The following is a 27,636-nucleotide window of genomic DNA, read 5'->3' on the forward strand; positions in this document are numbered from 1 at the left end:
GTAATTTCTTGAATTTTTATAATTTCTTTTCTTTTTCTTTTGCTTCTTTTCGTCGGTGGTCGGCACAGACCATGGCAAACAGACGAGGGTGGCCTTGCCCGAACAAAGATCGCCCTTGCCAAGCCGATCATGGCATGTGCTAGCCACCAGTGGAAAGAGAAGGGAAAGTTTTAAAAAAAAAAAGGAAAAAAAAATTCTAAAATTAAAAATTAAAAATCATTTAAAAAAATCAACATCAACACCAATTGTGCTCTTATGACCGTCAGCATAGACGTTAACAATTTATGACCTAAAGTGGCCAGATGGGCTGTCAATATGAAAAGATTTATAATCATATTTGTCTAATTATAAAGGTCTATGATTCAATTGATAACTTTCTAAGTCAATCATTTTACTTGTTCAACAAAAGTTGCCATTCTGACCAAAAACAAAAAAACAAAAACAAAAAAGCAAAAGTTTTCATACTTTGGTGCTAATATTTGTTTATAAGAAACATATATATAATAGTAGCATATATCGATTTTGGCGTGCCAATGTGTCCACATTTATTATTAGAAGTACCAATAAGAAAGAAAAATTCTTACAAACAAGGTACAACATTTATAAATTAGAAGAGATCATTCTATAATTTTTATTATTAAGTAAATAATTAAAAAAAAAGTTCACATATAAACAAAGAAGGGGGCCCCGAGGGGTGGGGTGGTGTTGTTTTGGTGGTGGGGTAGTTGAGAAGTGGCCCAGAACAACGTTGTCCCCGGAAGAGGCTTCCACCACAGCCACACACGTGCTAGCCGAGGGTAGGACCACCCTCACTTAAGGAGCCTTTATCTTATCTCCAGTAGAGATCATACCAAAAATTGTCAATAGCCGACACTAAGGGGGACCGACCCCCAAAAAAAAAAAAAAAATCACTAAGGAAGAGATTGCAATTAATTTCAGACATTGCAAAAATCGAAAAGCTAGGAGGCCACTTGCTACAAAGTGCCAAAATCCAAAGGGCAAAATGTAATTTCCACATTGATGGATGAATTATCCTGCCTAAAGATGGTAAATTAATCAGCGGTATGTACGTGGCCAAATCTCCAGCTAAAAGATAGTTGGAGTCAACATTGGGAGAGGGACTTTGCAATCGATTTCAAGACTTTAGTGAAAACATTGCAAAATTCAAAAGGTTAGAGGATAATTTGTAACAAGTGCCAAAATCTAGGAATCAAAATGCAATCCCCATCTATGTCATCTATTGTTCATCTTATTATTGCTCTATTTCCGTTCTAAATTGCCACTTCTTGATAGTTGCGCTCTTTTATTAAGGCTCTAACAAGTCAAGACGAGATGGCCTGTAAATTATTTTTTTAAACTACGGAGTCATTAGAGACTTTATAATTGATTTTAAGACTTCAGTTGGGACGCAGCAAAATTCAAAAGGTTATAAGACAATTTGCATCACGTGGCAAAACCTAAGCAACAAAATGCAATTCCCGTCATCTATCGATCATCTTATTCTTCCTCTGTTTCCGTTCTAAATTGCCGCTTATTGATAGTTGCGCTCGCCTATTAGGGCTAACAAGTCGAGACGAGAAGGGCCTGCAAATTGTTTTTTTAATCTACGGAGTCATCGGGGACGTCCCTAATTGTCGTGTAGCACTCGCATTTCTAGAACCAAAGCATAGGATTCCCGTCAAACCACATCTTGAAGATCCATTGATCACGTAGCTTCGTCGAACTTCGATGATCGGAGGCACGTGTAGGACTTATTTCACTTTGATCATACTTTAATCTTCCCGAGTAAAATATACGTGAAGTGCATCGAAGTGAGGATCGTGTTGTCCTTTATTTGGAGGGAATTATGCCCAATCGTTACGTACAGTACTAGTACAGATATCGGCAAAATCTCCCATCGATTCCATATTTGAAAATTATAAAGACTCTCGTCAAATAGTTCCATTGTAATTAGTGATGTATCTGTTATTTAGTAATAATATATGTACTCATCTTCTAGCATATCGACACGCACTTTATTACAATTTTCGGGAAAGGTTTTAATAAAGAAATCCTTTAGATTTTATAGCATGAAGAGATTCACCGGCAGAAAGCCATTTCTTCAAAGATTGAGTCGGAGAAATTTATCATCAGAAATGATTTTAATACGTTAGTACCTGAAAATGTGTGTGATATTAGAGACACAAATTGAATTTAGCATTGGAAGAAGATGATAAGTTTTCCCAAATTATGAGAACGGAAGAAAAGACTGATGCATTGAAAAAGGCTAGGAGTATTATATAGCCCAGTTTAGGGGAAGATGTGGAAGATGAGACAAGTGCAACAGCGGTTTAGGCAAAACCTAAGGCGTTGTATGTGTTGAAGTCACTCCGGACAAACTTTTCTTGATCCATCGTTTCTTAACTTTCGAGATGTTTGAGAGAATGATCACTTGAATGGGTTAAATAAAGTCATTTGACAATTTGGAAAATGCGGATGATAAGGTATTTGATTAGTGTTTGAAGAAAAAAAAAATGTCCAATTTTTCGTAGTTATTGACACATGATAACTTGAAGAATCAACAACTTGGACAAATCTACAAAAGGTAAAATTGACAATCTCATATGCAAATATCAAAAAAATAACCATTGACATAATGAAATAAAACAGCAATCAAGATAATAAAGTCAATGTAACTCTTTGTAATCTCTATTTGTAACCTCTATTTCTAACCTCCACTGACAACCATTGATTGTAAGTTTTGAATAGCCACATAATACTCTTTGGAGCCCCTCTCTCCTGGTACAAATCAAACAATTTTACTATCTTTCAATTATGTTACTTTCCTCTACTGCCTAGCAGAATATATGGTGTTAACCATGGCTACCAAGAAACCTATTTGCCTCAGAGATTTGCGCAGTGATTTGACTTTTCTTAGTCGTGATGCTCATACACCAATACATTGAATCTGAATAGGTTTTTCTTCGTGAGCAATTCCTGCAAAAAAAGATACTTATATGTTTTTATCAGATTCATAATAAACTAAGGAAGGTTTTGATAATTTCAAAAATCTGTTATGAGATTTTCTCCACAAATATATATAAAATATGCGGGAGACACACAAAGTAAGAGAAACCTCCATTCTTGTGATTGATTATTCTGGGCTTGGGGTGATCCAAGATTAGGAAACACTTGTGAGTATGCTTGATTGAGTAATTATAATCTCATCTTCTTTTCTTTTCTTTTTTCAATTGTAATCTCATCTTTACCGACCATCTAGTCCCTCTATCTTGGTAGAGTAAAGACATCGATGAATCTTGTAAACCATTGTGTTCAAATTTTGTTTTTACAGATTATTTCTTACTTAAATCGTTTCATTCATTTACGCTCCCATATTAATTGTAATGTCATGAATGCTTGAATTATCTTACTCTAGCATGAGGTGTTTTTTCAAATACAGCATATGAGTCACATTAAATTATCGTGTCAGTGTCCTAATACTTTAAGGTTCATTCACAACAACCAAGACATATGGATCTAATCTTAATCTAAATTAAAAAAAAAAAACAATTAATGAATCTTAGAGGGTGGAGATTTTATTTTTTTTATTGGTCTTAGAGGGAGGAGTTTGAATACTACAATCAATTGGTACGAGGTCCTTGACCGTTCAAAGTACCGTCCGCATCAGAAACCATGCATGCAGGATCGTGGCAATAAATACATTTAGTCAGTCGTACAATTCAAGATAAAATATATCTAGTTGTTCTAATCTCAATTTAAGTCTTGACGTACTAAAAAAAATTTAAGCCATTATTTTTTCCAAGTGGGAAGTCGGAAATTAAAAAGGAAGAAAACAGAAGGAGAGGAAAAAGAGAATAAAAGTGTACTTCTGACAAAGGAAAGAATGGAGGGAGAAAATACAAATTAAATTTAAATTGGGTGCGAAAATGACGAACCACCCTCCAAATAATGAATAGTGACTGACAATTCGAATTGTGTCGAAGAAAGAAACAAAAAGAACGTGTATACATATGTCGAATTGTCTCACTTTGTTGTAACAAATGATCAATTAATCATGATTTTAATAATGGCATGACACGAACCCATCTCTATCGAACCCAAACCTGTTTAATTCGGAATCATGTTGTATAGTGCAAATGAATCATATTGAGAATTTTGGGCCTAACAATGATTCAATGCAAATGTCAGGATGGGGCCCAAAAATTTCTTCCCATCTTTTTTTGGTCTCCCCTCATTTGTTTTTCCTTTTCCATTAGAAAGAAAATTGAGATGTGACTTACAAGTCTTAAAACTTATCATAAAAATACAATTAAATTATAAAACTTTCAATGCAATCAAGACTTAAAATTTGTCAAATTTGTACAATTAAATCATTCTGTTAATACTATCAATTTTTCTGACAAAAATGCTAACGTCGTATTTTTTAATTAATTTATTTTTCCCTCATGGAATTTTTACTTTTTGCTTTAAACATTATTTAAATAATAGTAAAAAAAAAAAAGAGCTAAAATAATTTTTTTAAATGGAAAAAAAGAACAAAAAAAGGTGTAGGGATCGTGGTTGCTAGCTCGTTGCAACCGCTGCCATCGCCGAAGGGTGGCTAGCCATCATTAGCCCTGAGCAAGGGCCAACAACCTTGCAAGGTTTGGGCGAGGCTCACCCAAATCTGAGCGACCCTTGCCCTCACTTAGGGTCGGCACTCACCTAGATCTAAGCGAGCCTTGCTAGCCCTCACCTGGGCCAACAATAGCCAACCCAACTCCATCACCTAGGATTGGCAACCTTCACCAGCCACCCTTCGACAATAGGTGGTGGTGGCAACGCTCAACTAGCAACCATGATCCCTGCACCTTTTTTTTTTTTTTTTTTTTTTCCAGTTTTTTAAATTATTTTAGCCTTTTCTAGTTATTTACTATTATTTAAATAATATTTAAAGAAAAATTTTAAAAATGCCACGTGGGAAAAATAAATTAATTTAAAAATACTACGTTAGCATTTTTCATTAAATAAATTGACGATGTTAACAAAAAGACTCAATTGTACCAAGATAACAAATTTTAAAACTTGATTGCACTTTTGGAAGATTTTAGAACTCAATTGCATTTTCAACACATATTTTAATACTTGTAGTGCACATATCCTAAAAGAAAATCCTAAAAGTTTTACTTTCTTTGTGGTATAATGAGGATGGCGTTGAGAATTAAAAGCTTCATATATATATTGAGTTGTACCTACACATTTTCCTTTTTATAGGTAAGTAATAATTGGAGAAAATTATCCAGACACTCTGCATATTTCACCCAACGACCCTCTATAATTGCATTGTTTGTTTTGGTCCATGTAAATTAATGGGCGCATCTAGTCTCTCCTACCAATATTCGCCAATGTTCTACATTTTTTTTTTTAATAAACTAAGACGGTCGCCAAAAAAGAAAAAATGATAGGACGATAAATGATAATGTGATTGTCTGGTTTATCTTCACATTCCAAAGCGGTCCATGGTAGAACTTCTGACGTGGATTTTTCTCTCTTCTTTCTGGGTACATATATGACTTGGGGAAAGTTTTATTTTATTCAGACCATGTCAACGCGTGAGCCAAATATGCATTCCAATTCAATTTTGGATGGTTGATTTTGATTTGAAAAAGCAAGCCTAAAGAGCACGTATCATTTGTTTGGAAGCATATTCCGAAACAAAATCTTTCACGGGGTGGTCAACGAAATGGAAATTGTGTTGCCGATAGGTATTATCTTGGATCGGGACCCTAGACACGAAACCATCGTGTGAATGCTTAGCTTTCACCATCTGTCATTCTCAATCTCAAGATCCGCTTCTCCTATAAATTGCAAGACCCCAGTTTCTTTAATTAGGGCGGTTAGGGCATATTGTAACCCGTCTTCTTCTTCTTCCTCCTCCCTTTCTTTCTTCTTCTTCTTCTTGAGGAAGCCATGGAGTCCCCTAAGAAGTCCAACAAGATCACCGAAGTGGTTCGACTCCGGCAGCTCCTCAAGAAGTGGAGGAACTTCGCAAACTCGTCGAAAACTGCCCCAGCTGCCACACCACCAGCCACCGCTGCCGTGAGCCCGAACCGCGGTGGCATTCACAAGAGCATCAGCTTCCTCAAAAGAACGATCTCTTCTCTATCATCAGAAGACGATGGCAACAACAACAACAAGAAGCACAGCAGCGGCAACAGCAAGGTTATCCCGAAAGGCTTCCTTGCGGTCTGCATCGGCGAAGAGCTTGAGAGGTTCGTCATCCCAATGAACTACTTGGGCCACCCAGCGTTCAGGTACTTGCTGCGAGAGGCCGAGGAGGAGTTCGGGTTTCAGCAGACAGGCGTCCTGAGGATCCCATGCGACGTTCCGGTGTTCCAAAGTGTTGTGAAGATGGTGGAGGGAAAGAAGAAGAAGAAGAAGGTCGTCAACAACGGCAGGTTGGTGGTGAAAGTACAGTGCAGGCTCGATGCAGACGAGATGTGTGGAGGTCTCCTGTTGGACGATGGTGAGATGGTTCACTCTCGCCATCATCCTTGGAGCCCTTTATGCAGATGAATCGTCTTCCCCTCTGTGTTCTTGCTTAGGTCTTTTATATTATTATACCAGACATGTTGCTTCTTAGGAGATGTAGGCTGTACTTTATACTCTATGTCAATAGATAAACAGATACAGAAAGCATGGAGAAGGGGATGTAGTATCGACCTGTTTTGAAATGGAGATCTTGACCTTCTAATGTAAATCATCTTAAACTTGCTCCCACCGATATCTTGACTCATCCTAAAGTTATAATTGGTGCAAATTAAGCCACACGGACCTTCTTAACTTCAACATTTCCAAAATAGAAAATGGTCCTTCATCTTGAAAAAGAACGCACCCTCCCAACCTCTAACACCCAAAATCTTTCTTCCCCCACAGATTAAAAAATGATATGATTCGACCTGAAGCCATTTGAATGTAGCGGATAACAGCAGGGCTCAATAACTAATGTGTATTAGAATTAGAATTGGGTCTCACTGCCTTGTCACCCAGCATCATCACCACTTCCGTCGTTGTCATCGCTCATCTCTCTCCCTGCCTTGTCACCCAGCAGTTCATTAGCAGTTCATATGCAGAAGCAATTGTTCGATGCTTTAAAAGAAAGAGGTTTATAACTCTCTCTCTCTCTCTCTCTCTCTCTCTCTCTCTCTCTCTCTCATTCATGACATACGAACACAAATCTTGCTTATTAATCAGCACAAGGCCTCACTCATCCGCTGGGAGACCAAGGGTGTTTAAGACACTCTAACCCCTGACATCCTTATGAGTGTCGGCCGCACCGCTGGAGATACTCCCTTCATTCAACGTGTGGTTCGGTCCATTCTTACTCTCTCTGTCATCTCAAAAGCTTGTCTAGAGCTACACCTTGACTAAGCCTTCTTGTTCTGGTGATCGCTTCCTGCAACCGCTTCCTGTCTGGTGGTTCATGGGTCGACCAGTTCAACCCAGTTGTGCACTTCTCGTTCCGATTAATTTGATTTATTATATATATTATTATCTTCCTAAGACGCATCCATCTCGGAGGTCGGATGATTGAGGCCATGGATTCCATTTTGGAGGTCAGGATGTCGAGCCCCTCGTCTTTCCTATGCAATTTCACTTGTTTAAATAATAAATAATTTATAGCTCTTAAACGATAAAGAGGTGGCCGCCCTGTGGAAAAAGAACCCACTTGCTTTTCAAGTGTGCAGAGGATCCATCTCACAATGTCTAAACAAACGGTCAAACCGTTCTCCCGTTCAACACCGGCTCGATAGGTTGAATCTGGCCCACGCTGGATTTGAGCAGCTTGACAATCCGGTTTTCTCCAAAACCAGACCGGATCATTGTCCGTTCTACCATTTGAATCGGATAGTTTGGCTCAGATTGGGTGTCCGGACCAATCACTGTCGTACTCTACAGTTTGAACCAGCTAGTCTGGTCTGGATTTGAAAACGCTGCTTTCTGCTTATTGACGTTTAGAGTCAGAACGAAAAATAATGACAAAGTGTTTATAATAGTTCAACCCCAATTTAGGTTGTTTGATATGCATCTATAGGAGTGATTAATTATAGTCATGGTACAAATAGAAACATAATTATAGAAAGACATCATAATACATATAAGTTGCTCATCAATACTCCTCTCCCCCTCTCAAATCCGATAGGTGTAACAACAGAGAAATTGGATTTGTAATAGCATATGACAGGTAGGCCCTTGGTGAAGATTTATGCAAGCCGATCTGTTGTAGCGACATGGCAAACTTGCACAAAAAGGACATCAACATATTTGGCTTGAGATAAAAGCATTCCGTCAAAGTGATGATGAGCCTCAATCCCAAGAAAATAGTGAAGTGGTTCAAGATCATTCATACCAAATTCATGTGAGAGTCAATTAATTAAAGACCTTAATAAATGAGCAGTATCGCCGATGATAAGAATTTCATCAACATACTGTAAAAGATACGGACGGCCCCAAGAATAAGCATAGAAGAATAATGAAGGATCAGCCTTACTCACCATGAAATCCGAAGAGGATAAAAAAAAAAACTACTAAAGTGATGAAACCGTGCAAGTGGAGCTTGTTTTAAATCGTAGATGGGTTTCTGAAGACGACACACGTGATTCGGGAAATCAAGATGAGAGAAACCAAAAGTTTGGCACATGTAAACTTCTTCACAAAAGATGTTGTGCAAGAAGACATTCTTAACATCAAGTAGATGTATAGCCCATCCCAATGAATTCACAATAGTGGAAACAAGCCTAACTGTAGTGGGTTTAATCACTAAGCTAAAAATCTAGTAATAGCCCAATTCGGCCTGTTGCTTAAATTCTTGTGCAATAAGGCGAGTTTTAAATCGTTCAATAGTTCCATTGGATTTTCCTTAAGCTTAAAAACTCATTTACAACCGATTAAATTCTTAGAATAATCGGGTGATACAAGATCCCATGTGTAATTAGTTTTTTAAGCATTAAACTCATCTACCATGGCCTCTTTCTAACGTGGGTCAAGAATGACCTTAGAGTAGCAAGTCAATGTCTCTTCTTGAAAAGAGTGAGAGATTAAGAATAAAAAAATTGGGTTTAGAAATTCTAGATTTGACATGAGTCTATATAGGATGGGTGGAAAGAGAAGAAACAGGAGTGGATGAACTAGATGGAAATGTAGAGAGGATTTACGGGTTTAATGTCTGGATTTGGTCATGAGAGGAGTTAGGTTGGGAGACAATGAGTAGGTTGAAAGGGAGGGGCAGTGAAAGCGAAAAAGAATTGGAAGCAAATAAGGAAGGCCAAGAGGAGGATAGAGGGGGGATAATGGAAGCAACTAAGTAGAGGAAAGACGAGGTGAAGGTGGGCAAAATATTGCTAAGAGGTGATGGAAAATTTGGATTAATGGAAAGAGAAGATGATGGGTAAAGAGATGGGAGAGGAAGAAAATTTTGGAGATGTATCGAACATTGTTGAAATAGCAGTTGGAGCAAAGGAAGTGTTGATTTGAGGCAAAGATGTTGAAGAATTTAATACGTTTTCTAGCTCCGCTACCAAGTTGATTTTTAGAACCAAAAAGAAAATAACGATAAAGTGTTTATGGTGGCACCACCCTAATAAGGTTGTATGATATGTATTTATAAGAGTGATCAATTACAATCAAGGTACAGATAAAAACATAAATGTAGAAAGACCCCATATTACACATAAATTACTAATTTATACCACTCTCATCGGATCGTATTTGGGCCAAGTTCATTCATGACGCGAGCCAAGTCCCAAAAAGAGTAGTCCGAGTAAAAACAAACAAGATGATTACGAATAATATCACAAGTCTCCAGCCATCTAATGTAGAATTTGGGTGTCGCATATCTTATTTATTAAATAATTCTGGAGAGAGAGAGAGAGAGAGAGAGAGAGGAGATTCAGTAGGCTTGCGAGTCTGTCAATTTACGAGCTCGAACTCAATTCAACAAGATACTGAAGTAGCTCAAAAAAATAGTCCTTGGATCCGCTAGCAACATGCTGCAAAGTACATACAGAGGAAGGAAGGACATGAATACCCACTTCAACAATCTGATTCCTAGTGTATAGCCAGTTATGGACAATGACTCAAGACATAAAACCATGCTTAGAAATATTTGGATAAACCGAACTGATGCTGTCCCAAGTTACTTGAACAGGTTCGTGTCTCAACAGCTCCCAAGCAGATTTAACATAAGAAGACACCGGAAGAAAGAGGCTTCCAGCTAACATGATCAAGCACACTAGGATTCTGAAAGGTTATCTTGCAAATGGTAGCTTGAATATCAAACCTATCTTCTTATTTTTTTTTGCAGCAGGCCAAATCCAAGCTGCATCTCCCAATAGTATATGAAACCTAGCTCTGACAATGGAAACGATAATTCTGCAGTACATTTTCAGAGAAAATATGCGATAAGGCACCTGAAATAGGCCTCAAACGGAAGCAACATCGCCAGAAAACACCAGCACATCATTGGCAAAGTATGAATGCGTTGATAAGTCTTGAGCACAGATGCTGATAAGAGAGGGAATTTTCATGGAGTTAACTAATACTCGATTGTCATGGAGTTCATGACGAAGAAGCTGGCATGGCTGCAACGCTATGGATCCGGACTGTTGGTTACCCTCAAAGCTTCAAGGTTGATCTCCATGAATTGACAGATTGTAGGCCTCCGTTAATGGTGGACTTGAAGGTTTTCTTTAGGGGAAAAAGGGTTTGCGACAAGAAGACCACCCTCTGTACCTTGTCTTCTTGTTTTGATTATTAATGTTATCACTCTTTTATCACTTATCAGCCTCTGTGCTCTAAAAATAAATCATATATTTGGCAATTTTCTTGACATTTGGTGATGAACTATTCTTTGCAATTTGGGGGGACATTGTCAAATTGCTATCGAAATGCATCATTCGTTTTACTGAAGTATAGATTTTATAGAACTCCTCCATTTTTCTGATCCTAACCGTTACACCTTCATAAGCGAAACCTCTATATTAGACATTTGACAACTCGATTTTGGTCAAAGACTTTACTAAAAGTCGAATTTTCTCTGAATTTTGAGCAAGGGTGAATTTGCTAGAACCCGCTTTTTCTTTCCAATCCTCAAGCTGGATTTGTTTGACTAAACTGCTCCAAATGTCTTATATCTTATATATTATATGCAATCAAGTCATAAGATTTACAATTGGTATAAACTAGTCATACACCATCTATGAAAAGTATAACCTAAAATCTCAGTTGCTACAATCAGGTCGTGAACTTTAAAAGAAAAGCACACACAATCAATTCTCAAATCTATGATGAAAAGTACAATTTAAAGCTCTTCAGTGTAGCACAATTTCAAAAGCTGTACAAGGACTTGATGATCACATTTCTTGCAAAAGATTTTGAACTTCATTGCATTTTTTTTTCGGTCATAAAATACGGCTTTCTTTACTAATCAAAGGATGGATAACGAGAGTTTCCGAAATCAAGACATAAAATCAACCAAGGGGGATGGGGAGGTTTTGGTCTCAATTGCTTTTCGTACGAGACTAGATCATTGGCTAGAGGCCGCCGAGCAACCCAAGCCACGCCTAAGCCAAATGGGCCTGAAGGACAACATGAGCAAGTTTGGACAAAGCCATTTAATTAGAAAGTTCGACCTAACCCGAGCACTTAGACATTATTTTTATAAGATGGAAAGGCTTAAGTGACAAGCCAAGCCTGACCTTAAGAACTGGCCAGACCCAATCCAGCCCAATGATCACCTCCATTCCTATCCTATTAACACTTAGTAAAATACAAAGTATGAGCTTCCCCAATGGATAATAATTGCTTAGGGCATGCATGACAAAATTTAAGGAATAAAAATCAATTTCTATTCTTTGAATGAGTTTTGAGCAAAGAAATGTATTTGATAACAATTCAAAATTTATATTTTTGGAATAGAAATTCATTTAATAAGAAGATAAAATTTCTATTTCTAGAGGAGTGACCATTGGCGGGCGGCCGGCGTCCAATGGTGGGCATCCAACATCCAACAGGCGATAGCCGGCGAATGGGGACAAGAGCAAATGATGAAAAAGGTTTCATATCTCACTTTTGTTTCAAAGATAGAAAAGCTAAAAATTTTAATTTTTGATTTATGTTCTAAAAATAGAAAAATGAAATTACGTTACCAAACAAATTTCGTTCCAAATCTATTTCGGAGAGCAGAAAAAAACAAAGAAATAGGGAAACAAAAATTTTGTCACACACGTCTTTAGTAGAAAGTCCATAAAGAGGGAAATACTAAAAGTTTTTTTTTTTTTTTAGAGTAAATAGGAATACTAAAGGTTATACTTAAGTCAAATTCTTTAAAAGTAAGGGATATGTACGTATACCGAAGAACTTGTTTATACTTTTGAGCCAACGTGGTTGATTTATACAAATAACACTAACTATTGAAAACTAACTATTGAAAAAATTATGCAATATTTGCATAGCTCCGATTATAGTCCAACTCACGGTGAATCCAAAGGCCAAGCCACACTAAAGATTATTCGTGACCATTTTGGTCTCTAGTCATAAATAGCATGAAAAAGAACACTAACTATTGTAATCTCATATATACAACCTAGCTATCAATGACTTATCAATGACTACCTTCGGGAAAATAAATTATAGTCCAACTCACGGTGAATCCAAAGGCCAAGCCACACTAAAGATTATTCATGACCATTTTAGTCTCTAGTCATAAATAGCATGAAAAATAACATTAACCATTGTAATCTCATATGTACAACCTAGCTATTAATGACTACCTTCGGGAAAATAAACATGTCAGTACTGAAATTTAGATCAGACTCAAGGTTGTAATTTTGCGATTAGGATTCCATCTATTTTGTGGGAGAAGAATGGCTTTGAAAATGATTTCCTAAAAAGATAATGATTCATCTCGCTTAGGTGAAATTAACCGATGGAATATGCTTTTATTACTATCGCCTTTGTCTAGATATTTTCATCAATAATGAAAATATATTTTTTCTCTGCTCATAGCCGATTATATTCAGCTAAATATTTTGAGTGAGGCGGCTTGCCAATACCCGCATTTTCTTTTCGGCCCTCGAAGTGCCATCTAAACCCTCTGTTTGGTGATTAATTAAACCTCCCACCAATTACTAAACAGAGTTTTTTTTTTTTTTTTTTTTAACATGTATGTCGCTGATGTTCAAATTTCATTAACATTTCTTGTTAGAGTCTATTTTAAATTTATAGTACTTTGATTATATGTTTGGATTTTCTCCTTGGGCCCCCACAGATGGCCCGAATTCTCCAAAAGTTGAGCCCAAGATAGGTCGGGTCGGAGTCAAAGCCCTAAAAGGGTGAGGAGATCAAGCTGATTGGGCCACCCGATTTCTTGTATTTCCTTTGGCCGGAAATCATAACAAACAAATCAAATCAGCATACTTTTTTTTTTTTTTGCCACAAATCAAATTAGATATATAAAAGCATCTGTTCTATTATACTCGGGTGAAGGTACTTAGTTTAAATTTTTTTTTGTTACTCAATTAATAATGTAATACGTCAATTACTTTTTATGTATTGAAATCATGATTATATAGATAATTCATTTGTCTTCAGATAGCATGGATAGTAACAAAAATCAATTATCGCTTAAGATGTATCAACAAATTTACTGGACTTATACAGTTTGATACTGGTACTCAAGCATTTATCATTTACAACACACTTGACACGCACTTAGGACAATACTGTTTCTAAATCCCATCATAAAAATGCCCAATTTTTTAAGCAAACTCTAACAAAATGATAATACATTTCAACCGTCTCTCTCATATACGCACAATAATTGATTTTTGTGACAAGCCTTCAACTGGTTGATTATATATTTATAGGCCAAACGACAAAGAAATGCACAATATTCCATTATAAATTAACAAGAAATTTCAAATATATCAAATAAATACAGTGGATGTTTTACCACTAATACGACTTTTTGATTTACCAAAAATATAGACAATTTTAACTAATATCTTTATGAACAATGAATATACGATTTTTAAAATAAATATTTTAAATTTATTTAAGGCACGCTGCCATCTTAATTTTTATTTCATGATTTCTCACAATCCTTAAAATCACATCATAACAAATTTGCTTTGGTGAAGAAAGAGCTGTACATCTTCCTGATAAAAATATGGTTAAAAAAATAAAGAGATTCATCAGAAAATTACGGTATTCAGGGAAAATTGAATTGCAAGAGAACCCAAGAAACAGCCCAGAAATATCTCCCGCAAACGAAAACCAGACGCCCCATTAACACAGAGCAATCATGAAGAGAAGATGCAGGGGCAAGAATCCAGGAAGCGTTCCGCAGGAATCGCGAAATCCCAAATCGGAAACCTCGGAGATCCAGCAAGAAACTATCGCATCCAGATCTCAGATGAAGGAGAGGAGAATAAAAATCGAAACTTTCTCGACGAACAGGGGTCGGAAATTCCCAGGAAGAACGCCGGAACGCGACAAGAACGGACCCATTCGATCGGGAAAACGTTGAACTGGGTCCGAGAAATGCAGCAGCTTTTTGGGCTGCTGCATATCGAGGATGTGCTTTGGCTTACTAGACCGGCTTCAGAGACGTGACCGTCTCAGCGAGTCTGAAGAGCGAAAGGCGTTGATGTCCGAGCGGTTAAACGCCCCTCTCGGCGCGGGGCCGTACCAGAGAGGCTGCCTGAATCACCGCTCGTGTTCGTTCCCCCAAAACCCAAACCCCAAATCCCCCAAAAAAAAAAAAAAAACCCAACCAAACGAAACGAAATCCGAAGCAAAAGAACAGAAATTCGTGGCCCTTGCGTGCATGTCAGCCTTCCCCCGAGAAATCCGCTAGATCTGAGGAACAAGTGATCGTAGCGGACGACGGTCAGGGGGCGAGGTTGTGTTCTTTCGGTTTAGGGAGCTGCATTCATCTCGAAGGCACTGGTCAGCCAAAGAGTCAAACTTCAGCCCCAAGGAAAAAGATTAGGGGCCGCCATCGATGCGGGATTTGCCCAAGAAAAAGAAAAAGAATCGAACGAATCGGCGAGAGCTTCGGAGCTCAGGCCCGAGCCGATCTTGAGAGAGAGAGAGAGAGAGAGAATTCGGCTGGTTGCAGGAAACCCTAGAGAGAGCCGACGAGGAAGATGAGGAGGAATGGAAAAGGAGGAGGACGAGGGCTGATTTATACAGACGCTCGGGGGATCCGGACCCGGCCCAACTGGGGCCGGGTCGGGTCGTGGACCGGAACTTCACAATTTTCTTGTTTATTACATAGCGTTTGGATTTATTAATTAATTAACTTTTTTTTTTAGTGTTTTTAAGTGAAAATTTATGCTAGTTTTTTTTTTTGTCAAGAAAAACTTCCATTCATTGTCAAAATGGTATATAATAGAAAATTTAAAAAGTTACAATGATAAAGCAGGCCCATAGAGCCCCAAAATTATCCAAAAAATCAACGTGTATCGTTAAAGCATGGTTGGTGGTTGATAGAGATGATCACATAACAGATATGTGATTGATTAAATCATGTAGCATTATTAGCGATAAGCATATGTTGAGATCTTCATATGTAGTCATGGTGGTATGTGCCTAGGTTTCTCATCTCCAACACCATTACCGTATGGAGACAACACAAACATGTTGAAGAAGCTCCAATAAGAAATGTCAAACTTTTGAACTAAAACACAATGAATGAATACAAATTTGCCACCAAAACTACTGCGAATATCATCAAATTGGAGGTGGAGTGCTTATTCAGTAAAACTTAAAAATCTATAATTAAATTGGAGAGAAAAACTTCCAAATATAAAATTGGAAGAGCAAAACTTTCATATCTAAAAATAGATTAGGAGAACAAGGAAAGAAACTAAAAAAAAAAAAAAATGAAAAGCACTTATAAGAAGAGGGACTAGGTCAAGTCTCTTTCCTCCAATGTGGAAAAGAGAAGAAAAGTTAGGAGAAAAGAGGGGGTTTTAGGAGGAAAAGGCCCAAGAAGTAAATTTATGCTAGGTTAAACTGACTAATTAATGCGACGATTTTTAAATGAGCGAAAAACAAATGTAGCCCGACATTAAATGATCGGCGAATCAAGCTTCCAATTGAAATTAGTACATAGTTTTTTTTATAAGATTTTAATTATTTCTTTATTACATGCATCATATAAAAGAAAATATTGTTATTGGGTAAATTTATGATAGCATGTATTAGCACTTATGAGAGAGAACAATCTGATAGAATTGTCAATATCTAATGCATTCGATATAAACAGACAAAACAAGTAAATTAGGCGGTAAAAATGTTTCTATCGAGGATACTATAAATCCATGGAAAATTACAGGATTGTGCACCTAAAATACAAACGAGCATGTAAATTTTAGAGTTTTTATGTTGAGATTTGCAGAGAAAGTACTTAAAATCGCAAATAATAAACATAATTTCTGTATTTAATAGACTTTCTTTGTTTCGCGGAAAACAAATTATTTAAAACATATTTTTCTAAAAATTATTCCTTGAATGACTTGAAATGATTAGTCAATGCAAAATGTTTTCATGGATGTTAAAAATATATTTTGTTCATTCACTTTAATGAACGATACATGTAATCATTTATAGAAAATATTTTTCAAATCATTTATTTTCTACAAAACGAATGCATTATGGTTTCATTTATTTTGGGGAAAATGATTGATTTGCAATCAAGACTTAAAGTTTGTAAGATTTTTCTAATTAAGTCCCTTTGTCTCCAACTTTAGTAAATTAAACCTGGCATGTTAAGCCGTTGACATTAAACTGAAATGTGTATAGAATTATGGTAATTGTGATTTTAAATCTTCCCAATATGGTTGTCCATGATAGCACTAATTTTTTTACATGGGAACCTTGGCTATCGGAATAAGAGACCGACACCATGGGACTTCAATGATCATAGCATGCAACCCCGTTTGGTTCAACTCTGGGGAAATGCATCATTTCCCCAAGTATCTTTGAACAAAAGGGGATTTCGTAAAAGCAATAGTGTTTGGATAACTCAATTTGATGTCCGTTTTGTAAAGCAATTTTGAAGTGAAAAGAAAAAAAAGAAAAAAGGGAAGAAAAATGAATCTAGGTGAGCAATGGCAAAGGCAAGGGATTGGGTGAGCTTCACCCATCTTGACCATAGGCCGACATCGATGGCGACTGTCGACCATCACAAGCATTGACCACAGGCTCCACCAGCAATTTGCAATGTCAATCTAGGGTTTTTTGAGGATGCATGATGCCAGAATTTGCAACCACAATGTCTACAACCTCAACAAGGTGAAGTGTCCACGTGATTATAGATCTAGGGATTTCACTCCTAAAGACCCATGGCGATTTGCAACCCTGGCAAGAGGAAAAGGCTTCATGCTCCAACCATTCGCAACCCAAGAGTTGGTCACCAAGGATGCATGACATTGATTAGGAATGATCGGTTACTAGTTCAATCTAGTTCCACCTAGAAACCAAGAATTAGACCACAAGGACCAATTCCCAATTTTAGGAATTGAGGACTGGATCGGATGATCTTGGGATCATAAACCGATCATTTGGCCAAAATAATTATAAAAAAAATACCATAGTTGTTACTATTACAGTGTTCATTACAATTTTTAGAAATAAAAATATATATTTAAAAAAAGTTAGTTCGGTCCGATCCGATTTCCTCTTAAACTAAGAACTAGACCAAAAATCACCACTTTCATCTTTATGGAACTGGGAACTGGACCAACGCCCTTGGGAACCGAACCCAACTGACCAATTCAGCCCGGTTCAAACAATTCCTAGTTCGGTAAATCTAATATGTTTACATTTAACACTGAGGTCATGCGACCATGGTTGAAGGGCCAAATATGGGTCCCTCAACCCATAGTAGCTTCGGTAAGCGGCTCGATAACATGTTCAACCTCAACTAAGGCCTGTCCTCAACAATGAACCAATGAGCCCAAGGAAGAAGATGAACAATACTTCTTGAGGGCTAAAATGGAGCACACAATTGTCAAAGAGCGCAATATTGAAAAAAAAAAAAATCATCAAACCCTCAAAATAGCATTTGAAAATGCTAAAAGCCCACTTATCTTGGGCTTTTAGCTTTCGCAATCCTAACATTTGACTAATGGGTTCTCAAAAACGCTTGCTAAACACTTCATATTTTTCCCAAGCTCCTTGAATTAAATTGGAGGTTTAGAGATATGATTGGGTAGATTTTAAGTTCAAGCATTAAAAAAAGTGCAAGTTCAACTAGCAAGCAACTTTTTCCGATCCTCTCTCTCTCTCTCTCTCTCTATGAACAATTTTTCATCTCTTCCACTTCTGAAGGGGAAGGATCTCTCTATCTGTAAACTTTTTTTTCATCTCTTCCACTTCTAAAGGGAAGGGATTTGACCCATATCTCTCCCTACCCTCCTAGTTCCTTTTCTAATTCTTTTGATCTAGTTTTAGATTTAAGAGCTTTGCTCTCTCGATCTTCTATCTAGGAGCTTTTCTCTCCGATATAATTCTAGATTTTGGAATTTTAATGAATAAGTATTTTGCCTCCAGTTTTAATGGTGTTTACAACAACTTGGATGTCAACTCTGTGCTTATTCAATGTATTTTCATTTAAAGTTTTGGTATTTTGCATTAGCTACAAGATTATGGGTGCGAATGGTAACGTTTTGTTCTTTTTTTGTTCAAAAAAAAGTGTTTCTGTTCCGGGGAACAATTTTTGAACAAAAGAAAGTAACGTTTGTCGGAATAAAAAATCTAAGATTTTAAACATTTTTATTTTATTTTTCATTTTTTCCTTTCTTTTTATTTTTTTTTTTTGTTTATGTTGTCCGACCACCCAAGTTCCATCAACCACCAGGCCGTCCAAAAAAGAAAAGGTTATGTTTTGTGGAGGAAACAACAAATTTAATTGTTCCGGAAACAAAAATACCGTCCATTGTTCTTTTTTGTTCGGAACAAAATCCAAATTGGAAACATTAGAAGACCACTATAAGACCACTTGCAAAGAACAAAGAGTGACTAGTATAGAACAATTTTAGGTTTCTAATCTTGTACTACTCACATGTTTTGTTGTTGTAAATTAGAAAATGTGCCATTCTTATAGGATTGTACTTATAACTTGAATTAATTAAGCAGTGGCTAGGTGAATATTCAACTACAACTTCTCGGTTGGTTATTCCATCTTTGAATATAAATTAGTTTTATTACATTAAGGATTAGGATAATGAAATCTAACTTCTTTCGCAAGTTTAGTCCTTTTACGTAGGATTTCTTTTGCCTGCAACTCAAGTTAAATGCTTGGATCTTTTGTTTTGACTTGTATATCTTCTTTTAGTAATCATGATATTCTCTCTCACCTCATTTATTAGATGATGTGACATAGCCTATACTATTTCCCAATATATACACGAAATAATTAAATTTGTTTAGGGAAGATATTTTAGTTATTTCTTTGTCTTTGGCTCTATTTTTCTGGTTGTCAATGCTCTTCTTTTACTACGATTTCTTAACATTGTAGAGGAAGCCGGTTTTCATAGATTTTGAAATTATGCTCCATTGATTCTCTTTTAGTTCAAAGATTTAGGCTTGTATTTCTCTTTCCTTTTGTTTTACTCTCAGATTTGTTTTGATTGGCCCATTGGCTATATGTATCAACTGAGGAAGTTCAATTTCTTGTTTGAATGGAGACACTATGAACAAAGCCCGAGGCTTTGAAGTTCGGGTAGGCACAATATTGAAGAGAAGACAGGGATCAATTTCTTTTTTAATTTTATATTTATTTTGAGATTAGATTTACTTTTCTTGTCCGAGATTTTGAGCATGTTATGTAAGAGACAAAACGTGCAATCCCATAATTTCCATAACTAGAACAAGAGCACATATAATCGAGTAGAAAATTAATGCACTTATTTTAGAATCCATCATTCTTAATGTGGAAACGAAAATGCGATGATCCACGCACAAGTTTTTCTCCTCTAATGCCCTCTATATCACTAGCTCAATAAGACGGCCCATCACCCTTTTGCGATAGGTAAACGCTCATTTTATGATGATACTTGTGAGAATTAATATTAGAAGAGAGACTTGAGCACTATTTATAGAGTTTTCAACCATGCCCTTTTATTACGGGTTAGGCTCAACTCGGCCCACACTAGTCAACCACATATTATATTAATTAAGAAACCTTTTATCTCATTTTAGACCAACCAACCCCACAAAATGATAAATTATAGTATCAATTAATGTAACCCACATTAGAAAAACTCTTACATGTTAGTTTGACAATATTTAGGTCAAGTTGAATCCGACTTCAAGCATGCCATGTATCTTTCCAGAGCCAAGTTGAAGTCTAAAAACCATAAGAGTCGCAAGTTTGTTCATCAAATTGAGTTCGAGTTTTACATATTATTTGCTCGACTTGATTTGATTACAACCCTATCGTTGAGCTTATAAGTAAATGGGCGAAGTACAGTCCAAGTGCCATAACTTGGCATCGATGGACACTTAAGTGCCATAACTTCAAAATGGTACACTTGAGTGCCAGTTTCGAAGTTAAATGGGACACTTAAGTGCTACTCCGGCGAAAATCCGGCCAAATGGCTGACGTGGCAACTTTCCGCCGAGTTTGGTCCAAAACGGCGTCGTTTTGCACGCTGACATGGCAGTGAAAATGCAAAAACGACGCCGTTTATGCCCGACATGTAAATAATAATATAAAAATTAATTAAATTAAATTTAAACTTAATTTTATTTAAAATATTCAAAAATTAAAAAAATTAAGAAAAAAATTTAAAAATTTTAAAAATTTTAAAAATTAAGAAAAAAAAAAGGTGGGGAGATCCAACGGGCGGTTGAGGGCTAAGCCCTTGCCGCCCGCCTCCCGCCGTCGCCGGAAAATTGCTACGTCAGCCATTTGGCCGGATTTTCGCCGAAGTGGCACTTAAGTGTCCCATTTTACTCCGATATTAGCACTTAAGTGTACCATTTTAAAGTTATGGCACTTAAGTGTCCCTCCGTGCCAAGTTATGGCACTCCAGGTGTCCCAACCTCTAAGTAAATGTATTACAATGCGGAAATAGAATATCCGACATCTTATAATTTGTGTATCTAAACTTGTATTTTTCTTTTTAAGATATATTATAATGCCACTTAAGAAGTGTGCGACTAGATATAATAATGAAGATGTGAAAAGAGATGGCATTTTGCTTCTCTATCACGTGTTGCTATTATCAATTTATATAGTTACAATTAATGAATTTGTCAATCTATTATCACAACCAATAAATTAGGAATGTCATTCTTAGAGATATTTATCGTTCCTTCTATTGAGGCCCTCTACGCCTGTGTCATTGCATTTGCATGTTTTAATGTTTTTTTAATCTTGCTATGGTGCTTTCTTTTTTCTCTGAGAATGGTGTCATCTCTTATTGTTGATGGAAGTAATATGAAGGCGAAATGCTTACAACTCACATAAGAATGAGAAAAAAATAGATAGGCTTGTAGATTTATTTCACCTTAACAAAAAACTATTACAAAATTCTCTTATTTATAGATTTGTTACATGACATTTGCTCTTCCCTATAAAAATAGCTAGCATTCCGAATAAAATCCAGAAACTACCAAAACAATCACCATTTCTCATCCTATATCACCATATCTCATCATATCTTTAAAAAAAATCACTACATCTAGAAATATGAATAGACTCATTAAAGATAACACGGCAATTATAAATCTTCTTCAATGCAGATACTGAACAGTCTTTTAATATCAATTTTGGGATCTCAATGTCAATATATCGATATCGATGAATTTGGTTTAATTTTTAACACTCTCCCTTAAATTGAATTCTCTTCCATCAATCATTCTAAGTAGGCTTTTGAACTTTCGGAAAGCATCGATCTTGAGAGGTTTGGTAAAAATGTCTGCTACTTGATCTCCCGTCTTCAAATGCTCATTTTTTCAACTTATTCTCGAATGAAGTGATATCGAACATCAATATGTTTGCTTCGTTCATGAAAAACCAGATTTTTCACCAATTCAAATGCAAAAACATTATTAACAAAAATCTTAGTCTCTTTATTCTGCTCCATAAGAATATTTTTTAGTAGTCTACTCAACCATATTGCATGACAAACATACGAGAAGGCAACTACATATTCAGCTTCACATGTCAATAGAGTAACACTGTGTTGCTTTTTGATGGCCACATGAAAGCAATGTCACACAAGAAAAATTCAAAGCTTGTAATGTTCTTTCGATCATCAATATCTCTACCATAATTACTATCCAATTAAGCTATAAGTTGGAAGGATTCAAAGCAATAATAGTGTAGACCATGAGAAGTAATACCTTTGATGTACCAAAGTATCCCCTTTACAACTGTAAAATGAGATGACTTCGGCTTCTCCATATATCGACTCACAATTTCAAAATTATAAATAATATCCGGTCTCACACATGTTAAGTATTTCAAACTCCCAATCAAGTTTTTATAATAAATTGAATCAACATTGACACCATCATCAAACTTCGAAAGCTTGGTTCCGCACTCCATTGGTGTATTAACCGGAGTACAATTCTTCACATTGAATTTTTCAAGGATATTTTTTGCATATCCTTTCAGGGAAATAAAAATCCCCTTGGCATTTTGTTTCACTTCGATCCCAAAAAAATAATTTATGAGACTATTATCGGTCATCTCAAATTCTTTTACCATTGATGCCTTAAAAGCATGAATCATCGCCAAATTATTTCCTATAAAAACAAGGTTATCAACATATAAACATGTGAGTAGAACATCACCTTTTTTTTTGCTTCAAATATAGTGCATGCTCGTATGAACATTGAAAGAACCATTCGCCTTGAAATATGTATCGATTCTAGAATTCCATACTCTCGATGCTTGTTTAAGTTCATATAGAGCTTTCTTCAACTTCAACATTTTGTCTTCATGACCTTTCACAATAAACCCCTCAGGTTGTTCAACATAAATCTCTTATTCAAGGATGCCATTCAAAAATGTTGATTTAACATCCATTTGATAAATTCGCCAATCATTTTTAGCAGCACTAGAAATAATCAATGTAATGGTTTCCATGCATATGTCATGGGCAAAAACTTCATCATAGTTGATTTCGGCTTGTTGCTTGTACCCCTTCATGACTATTTTTTTTTTTTTTTTTGGTGACCTAGGGAACCTCCGATCGCCGCTTCGCGGTGGAGAGTAAACCCTGGGAGACACGTGGGAAACCACCACCCACGTGCCCCGGGTAAGGCGCGGCTAGCACTGAAGTAACGACGACGCCGCTTCGAACTTGGGTTGCTCAACCACCTACTTGCCACCACCACGGGTGGTCATGACTATTCTAGCCTTATATCTTGTCATTTCACCTTTTTCATTCTTCTTGGCCTTGTACACCCATTTGACACTAATTAATTTCTTGCTCTTTGGAAGATCTGCAAGCTCCCATTTGATTCTTCTCAATGGCATCAATTTCTTCATTCATGGATTTTCTTTATTTTTCTTCTTTGGCTGCATCATCATAGACAAGTGGTTCGCAATTTGCTGGAAGACATATAAGTTGAAGCTCATCGATAGCATTATAAATGTCAATCAATCTCCTTGATCTTGGCACTAGCGGTTCATCGACATAATTTGAAGAGGTAGGTGATGATGAACTTGAAGAAGATATTGGAGAAGAGAGTGAAAAATGATCCTTCGACTTCATTTGATCGAAACCACCATGAGCATTCGTTTCTTCTTTTTTATTGTCTTTCCACATGCCATCTTCATCAATTTGACATCTCTACTTATATACACTTTTAAAGTGTTATGATAAAAAAACTGATGAATTTTGGATGATGAGTCATACACGATAAAGTTGAGCTTTTTACTCTTGTCTTCCAACATCAATCTTTTCTGGTCCGGCACTTGAGCATACGTAATGCTCTTGAAAATTCTCAAGTGTGAAACACTTAGTGTTCTTTCAGTCCATACTTCTTGTGGAGTTATGCCTTTGAGTCCATCTGTGGAACATCTATTTTTAAGATGGACTGCACACAAAATAGCTTCAGCCCAAATCTCCTTGGGAAATTTTTGCTCTTTAACATGCTTTGAACCATGTTAAGAATGGTTCTATTTTTTCATTCAGCTATGCCATTTCGTTGAGAAAAATACGGCTCGAAAAATACGGAGCCGTCAAAAAAAGTTGAATACCATGATACTCACAAAATTTGTTGAATATGGCTAAGGTGAATTCTCCACCACGATCGGTTTTCAAAAATTTGATAAAACAACCGCTCTCATTTTTAGCCAGGTTTTTGAATTGTTTGAAAGTATCAAACGATTCTGTTTTTTCTTTCAAAAAATATACCCAAGTTTTTTTAGTAAAATCATCAATAAAAGTAACAAAATATTGATGATTACCATATGAGTAAGAAGTGATTGGGCCATACACATCAAAATGAATCAACTTAAGTGGCTTCTTCACTTGATAAGTCGCTTTCTTCGGAAAGCTAGTTCTGGAATGCTTACCAATAACACACCCTTCACATAATTGATTGGGATGATCAATATGTGGTAAATCATAAACCATCTTCTTGCAAGAAAGCAAATTGAGATGACCAAACCTCAAATGCCACAACCATGAAGGATGATCCATGCACACCTTCAGATATCGTGACATATCATTTTTTATATTGAGAATAAATATCATCTTCACATTCCACTCAATTGATTATTCATGTCTCTTAGCACAAGACTAAGATCTTTTATATGAATAGTATAACCTTTCTCCAGAAGTTGTCTCAAGCTCAAAATATTGCTTGACATTTTTGGGGCATGATAAACATTACTAATAAATTGGCATGCATTATTCTTCAAGCAAATCATAATTGTACATTTGCCTTCAACAACAATTTTGGAGTTATCATTGGAAGAGACTTTCCTTTAATCTTATCTAACTCAGTAAACATCTTTGTTTTCCCGCACATGTGGTTGCTTGCACAAATATCCAAATACCACATATCATTTTGTCCTCATTCACCTTCTTTGAATGCCAATAAGAGAACTTGATCATCATTATTTACTAACTTTGCCTTTTTTTTGCTCCACTATTCTCTTTGTTCAAGTCAGAATCATAATGGCAAATTCATTGCAATGATAATATTGAATTTTAGATTTATTATACCATTGGCCTATTGAGTTCTTTCTTCTTCCACAAACACCCTTTGATACTGATATCTACGTCACTTTGAGCAACATCTCCCCTGCTTCTTCCATGATTTCTTTCTGAAAGCAACCTTGTCCTTGACCATGATCACAATCTTGGCTTGTTCTGCAAGTTTGCATGGGATCTCTTCTTTGCTTCCTCTCATCTCGGATGGTTAACTATGTTTGAAAAACTTTCAATCTTTTTATTTTTGAACCTTTCTTCATGGGCTTGTAATGAACCCAAAAGCTCATTGATCGTCATAGCATCCAAGTTAACCTAAAAGCTCATCGATCTTAATTGCAACAGCAATGTGGTCATACTTCTTGTCTAAGGACCGAAACATTTTCTCAACAACATGAACATCTAAAACATCTTTTCTATTTATTTTCATCTAATTGACAATTACCAAAACTCTTATAAAATAATCAGCAATTGATTCAAATTATTTCATATGAATTATCTTGAATTCACATCTCAAGGTTTGAAGGTGAATTTTTTGAACTTTTTCTACTCCTTGATGTGTGTTGTAAAGAATCTCCCATACCTCCTTAGCAGTAATGGCGTTCAAAACTTTTTCAAACATGGAAACATTTAAAGCTTGATGGATGATTGGCAATGGATATTAATATTTTGGTCGAACCTTCTCCAAGGCATTCCTCTAGTTTTGCTTCATGGTATCTTCATCCTTTGACTCATCATAGCCAATGTTGACAAGTTCCCACACACCATAGGCATCAAGTAAATCTTTCATTCTAACAGTCTAGTTACCATAATTTTCTTTGGTAAGACAAGGTATTGAAGATGATGTTGATTGTTTATTAAGGCCATGATCACAAACCGTGCGCTATGATACCAATTTGATTGGAGTAATCTTTTTTAAGGCGAAACGCTCATAACTCACTCAAAGAAGAGACGGAGATAGATAGGCTTGTAGATTTTTTTCATCTCAACAAAAAACAATTATAAGACTCCGTTATTTATAAACTTGTTACATGACATTTACTTTTCCCCATAAAAATAGCTAGCATTTCAGATAAGATCTATAAACTAGCGTTTAAGTGTTGAAATAATACCTAATCAAAATATATTGTGTGATACCTATCATGAATGGAAGGAGTGCAAATACACAAATTTGAAGATCCATTCAAATAGAATAGCCGCTGTGTTTTAGAAACCAAATGAGGTGTTACTAAAAAATAATGGGGAGTGAATTTCATTCATTCACGGAGAATGTCAAACACTATTTACATGAAGCTTCATCTCCATTAATTTTGCACCCACGAGTACCTACTAAAACATATAGAGCAAAAGCCCAAAATAACTTTGTTATTCAAGAAAGTTCTCATTTTGGAAGGTATGATTCTAGTATCGTCCTAGCTTTTGGACTTATAAGGTCCTTGATGCTTGAAGATCAGTCCATGCTACAAACACTAAATCGATTGTCTCCGCTGATTTTTTGAGATGCTTGGTTAGGGGTGAATAAAAGAAACCATTCGGATCGGGAATCACCTGAATCGGACTATATTGGCCAATTCTAGGTGGTTGTTGGAGGCATCGGTTCGAATCTCGGTTCCAAATGTCGACTTCTACCACCTCATCTAGTACGACATCTCCGACGTCCCCTTCAAATCTCGCCTTGCCGGGCTCGACCACCATGCCTAGCTCATCCACCCCCCAGGGCGCCGCCGTAGATCTATGTTGTGCTATTCATTGTTCGGTTTGGTTCTAGGACCATATGGGTCAATTTCACAAATAGGTAACCGGACCAATTTGGTTCTTGATTTCAGGGTAAGAATCAACCCACTTGGGAACCAATTACCCCTAGTTGAAGATAGACCCCCAACACATAGTTGGTACCTGATTCTACAAATAATAAACCAATTCCCTTTCTTCATCCTCTTGATATCACCACGGTGTCGATCCTAATAAGTAACAACACTATTCTCGCTCACACGACCTCTTCTCACCATTTCTTTTTATGATACATCATGAAATATAAAAGAATCTCATCTTGAAGTGGATTTAGATGCCAAATCATAGAACTTCTACCGATCATATGGCCATCCAAGAAGACCTAGGCACATCATAAGAAATTCCACCATATTAACCAATTCCAAATCACAAGATCTCCCCCAATTCCTCATTGTCCAACCTTAGTTCTCATATCTCCTATCTTCCTTCGATTGACCTTAGTCTTATCTTCACCTTCCTCTCCAATTGCCACATCGCCACAATTGACAAGTCCTATTTTAGCCTCGGCCTCGTTTGCCACCGGCCTCGATAGCAATTCTAGCACCTTTGCCATCAGATGGAGGCCAATCCAAGCATATAGATCTAGCATGAGCAAGTCGAGATTTGACACATCTTGAGA

The 27,636-nt window shown here is 36.5% G+C and overlaps 1 protein-coding gene and 1 non-coding gene across 2 annotated transcripts; one reads left to right on the forward strand and one right to left on the reverse strand.

Moving 5' to 3' along the window:
- Positions 1–5,875: 5,875 nt before the first annotated feature.
- On the forward strand, positions 5,876–6,728 carry LOC104437269 (auxin-responsive protein SAUR72). The gene has a single exon (XM_010050186.3). It carries the CDS (start codon positions 5,950–5,952, stop codon positions 6,553–6,555), a length of 606 nt encoding a protein of 201 aa, XP_010048488.2. The 5' UTR covers positions 5,876–5,949; the 3' UTR covers positions 6,556–6,728.
- Positions 6,729–14,613: 7,885 nt separating this feature from the next.
- Positions 14,614–14,742, reverse strand: LOC120292366. Its single transcript, XR_005550162.1, has one exon. It is a non-coding gene; the product is annotated as a small nucleolar RNA snoR77 (small nucleolar RNA).
- Between the last annotated feature and the right edge of the window lie 12,894 nt (positions 14,743–27,636).

This window comes from Eucalyptus grandis, chromosome 3 (assembly GCF_016545825.1).
Source record: "Eucalyptus grandis isolate ANBG69807.140 chromosome 3, ASM1654582v1, whole genome shotgun sequence".
In the NCBI taxonomy this organism is placed as follows: Eukaryota; Viridiplantae; Streptophyta; class Magnoliopsida; order Myrtales; family Myrtaceae; genus Eucalyptus; species Eucalyptus grandis.

Excerpts from the sequence above, each read along its gene's own strand:
- LOC104437269 (XM_010050186.3), top strand. The coding sequence starts at position 5,950 with ATGGAGTCCCCTAAGAAGTCCAACAAGATCACCGAAGTGGTTCGACTC.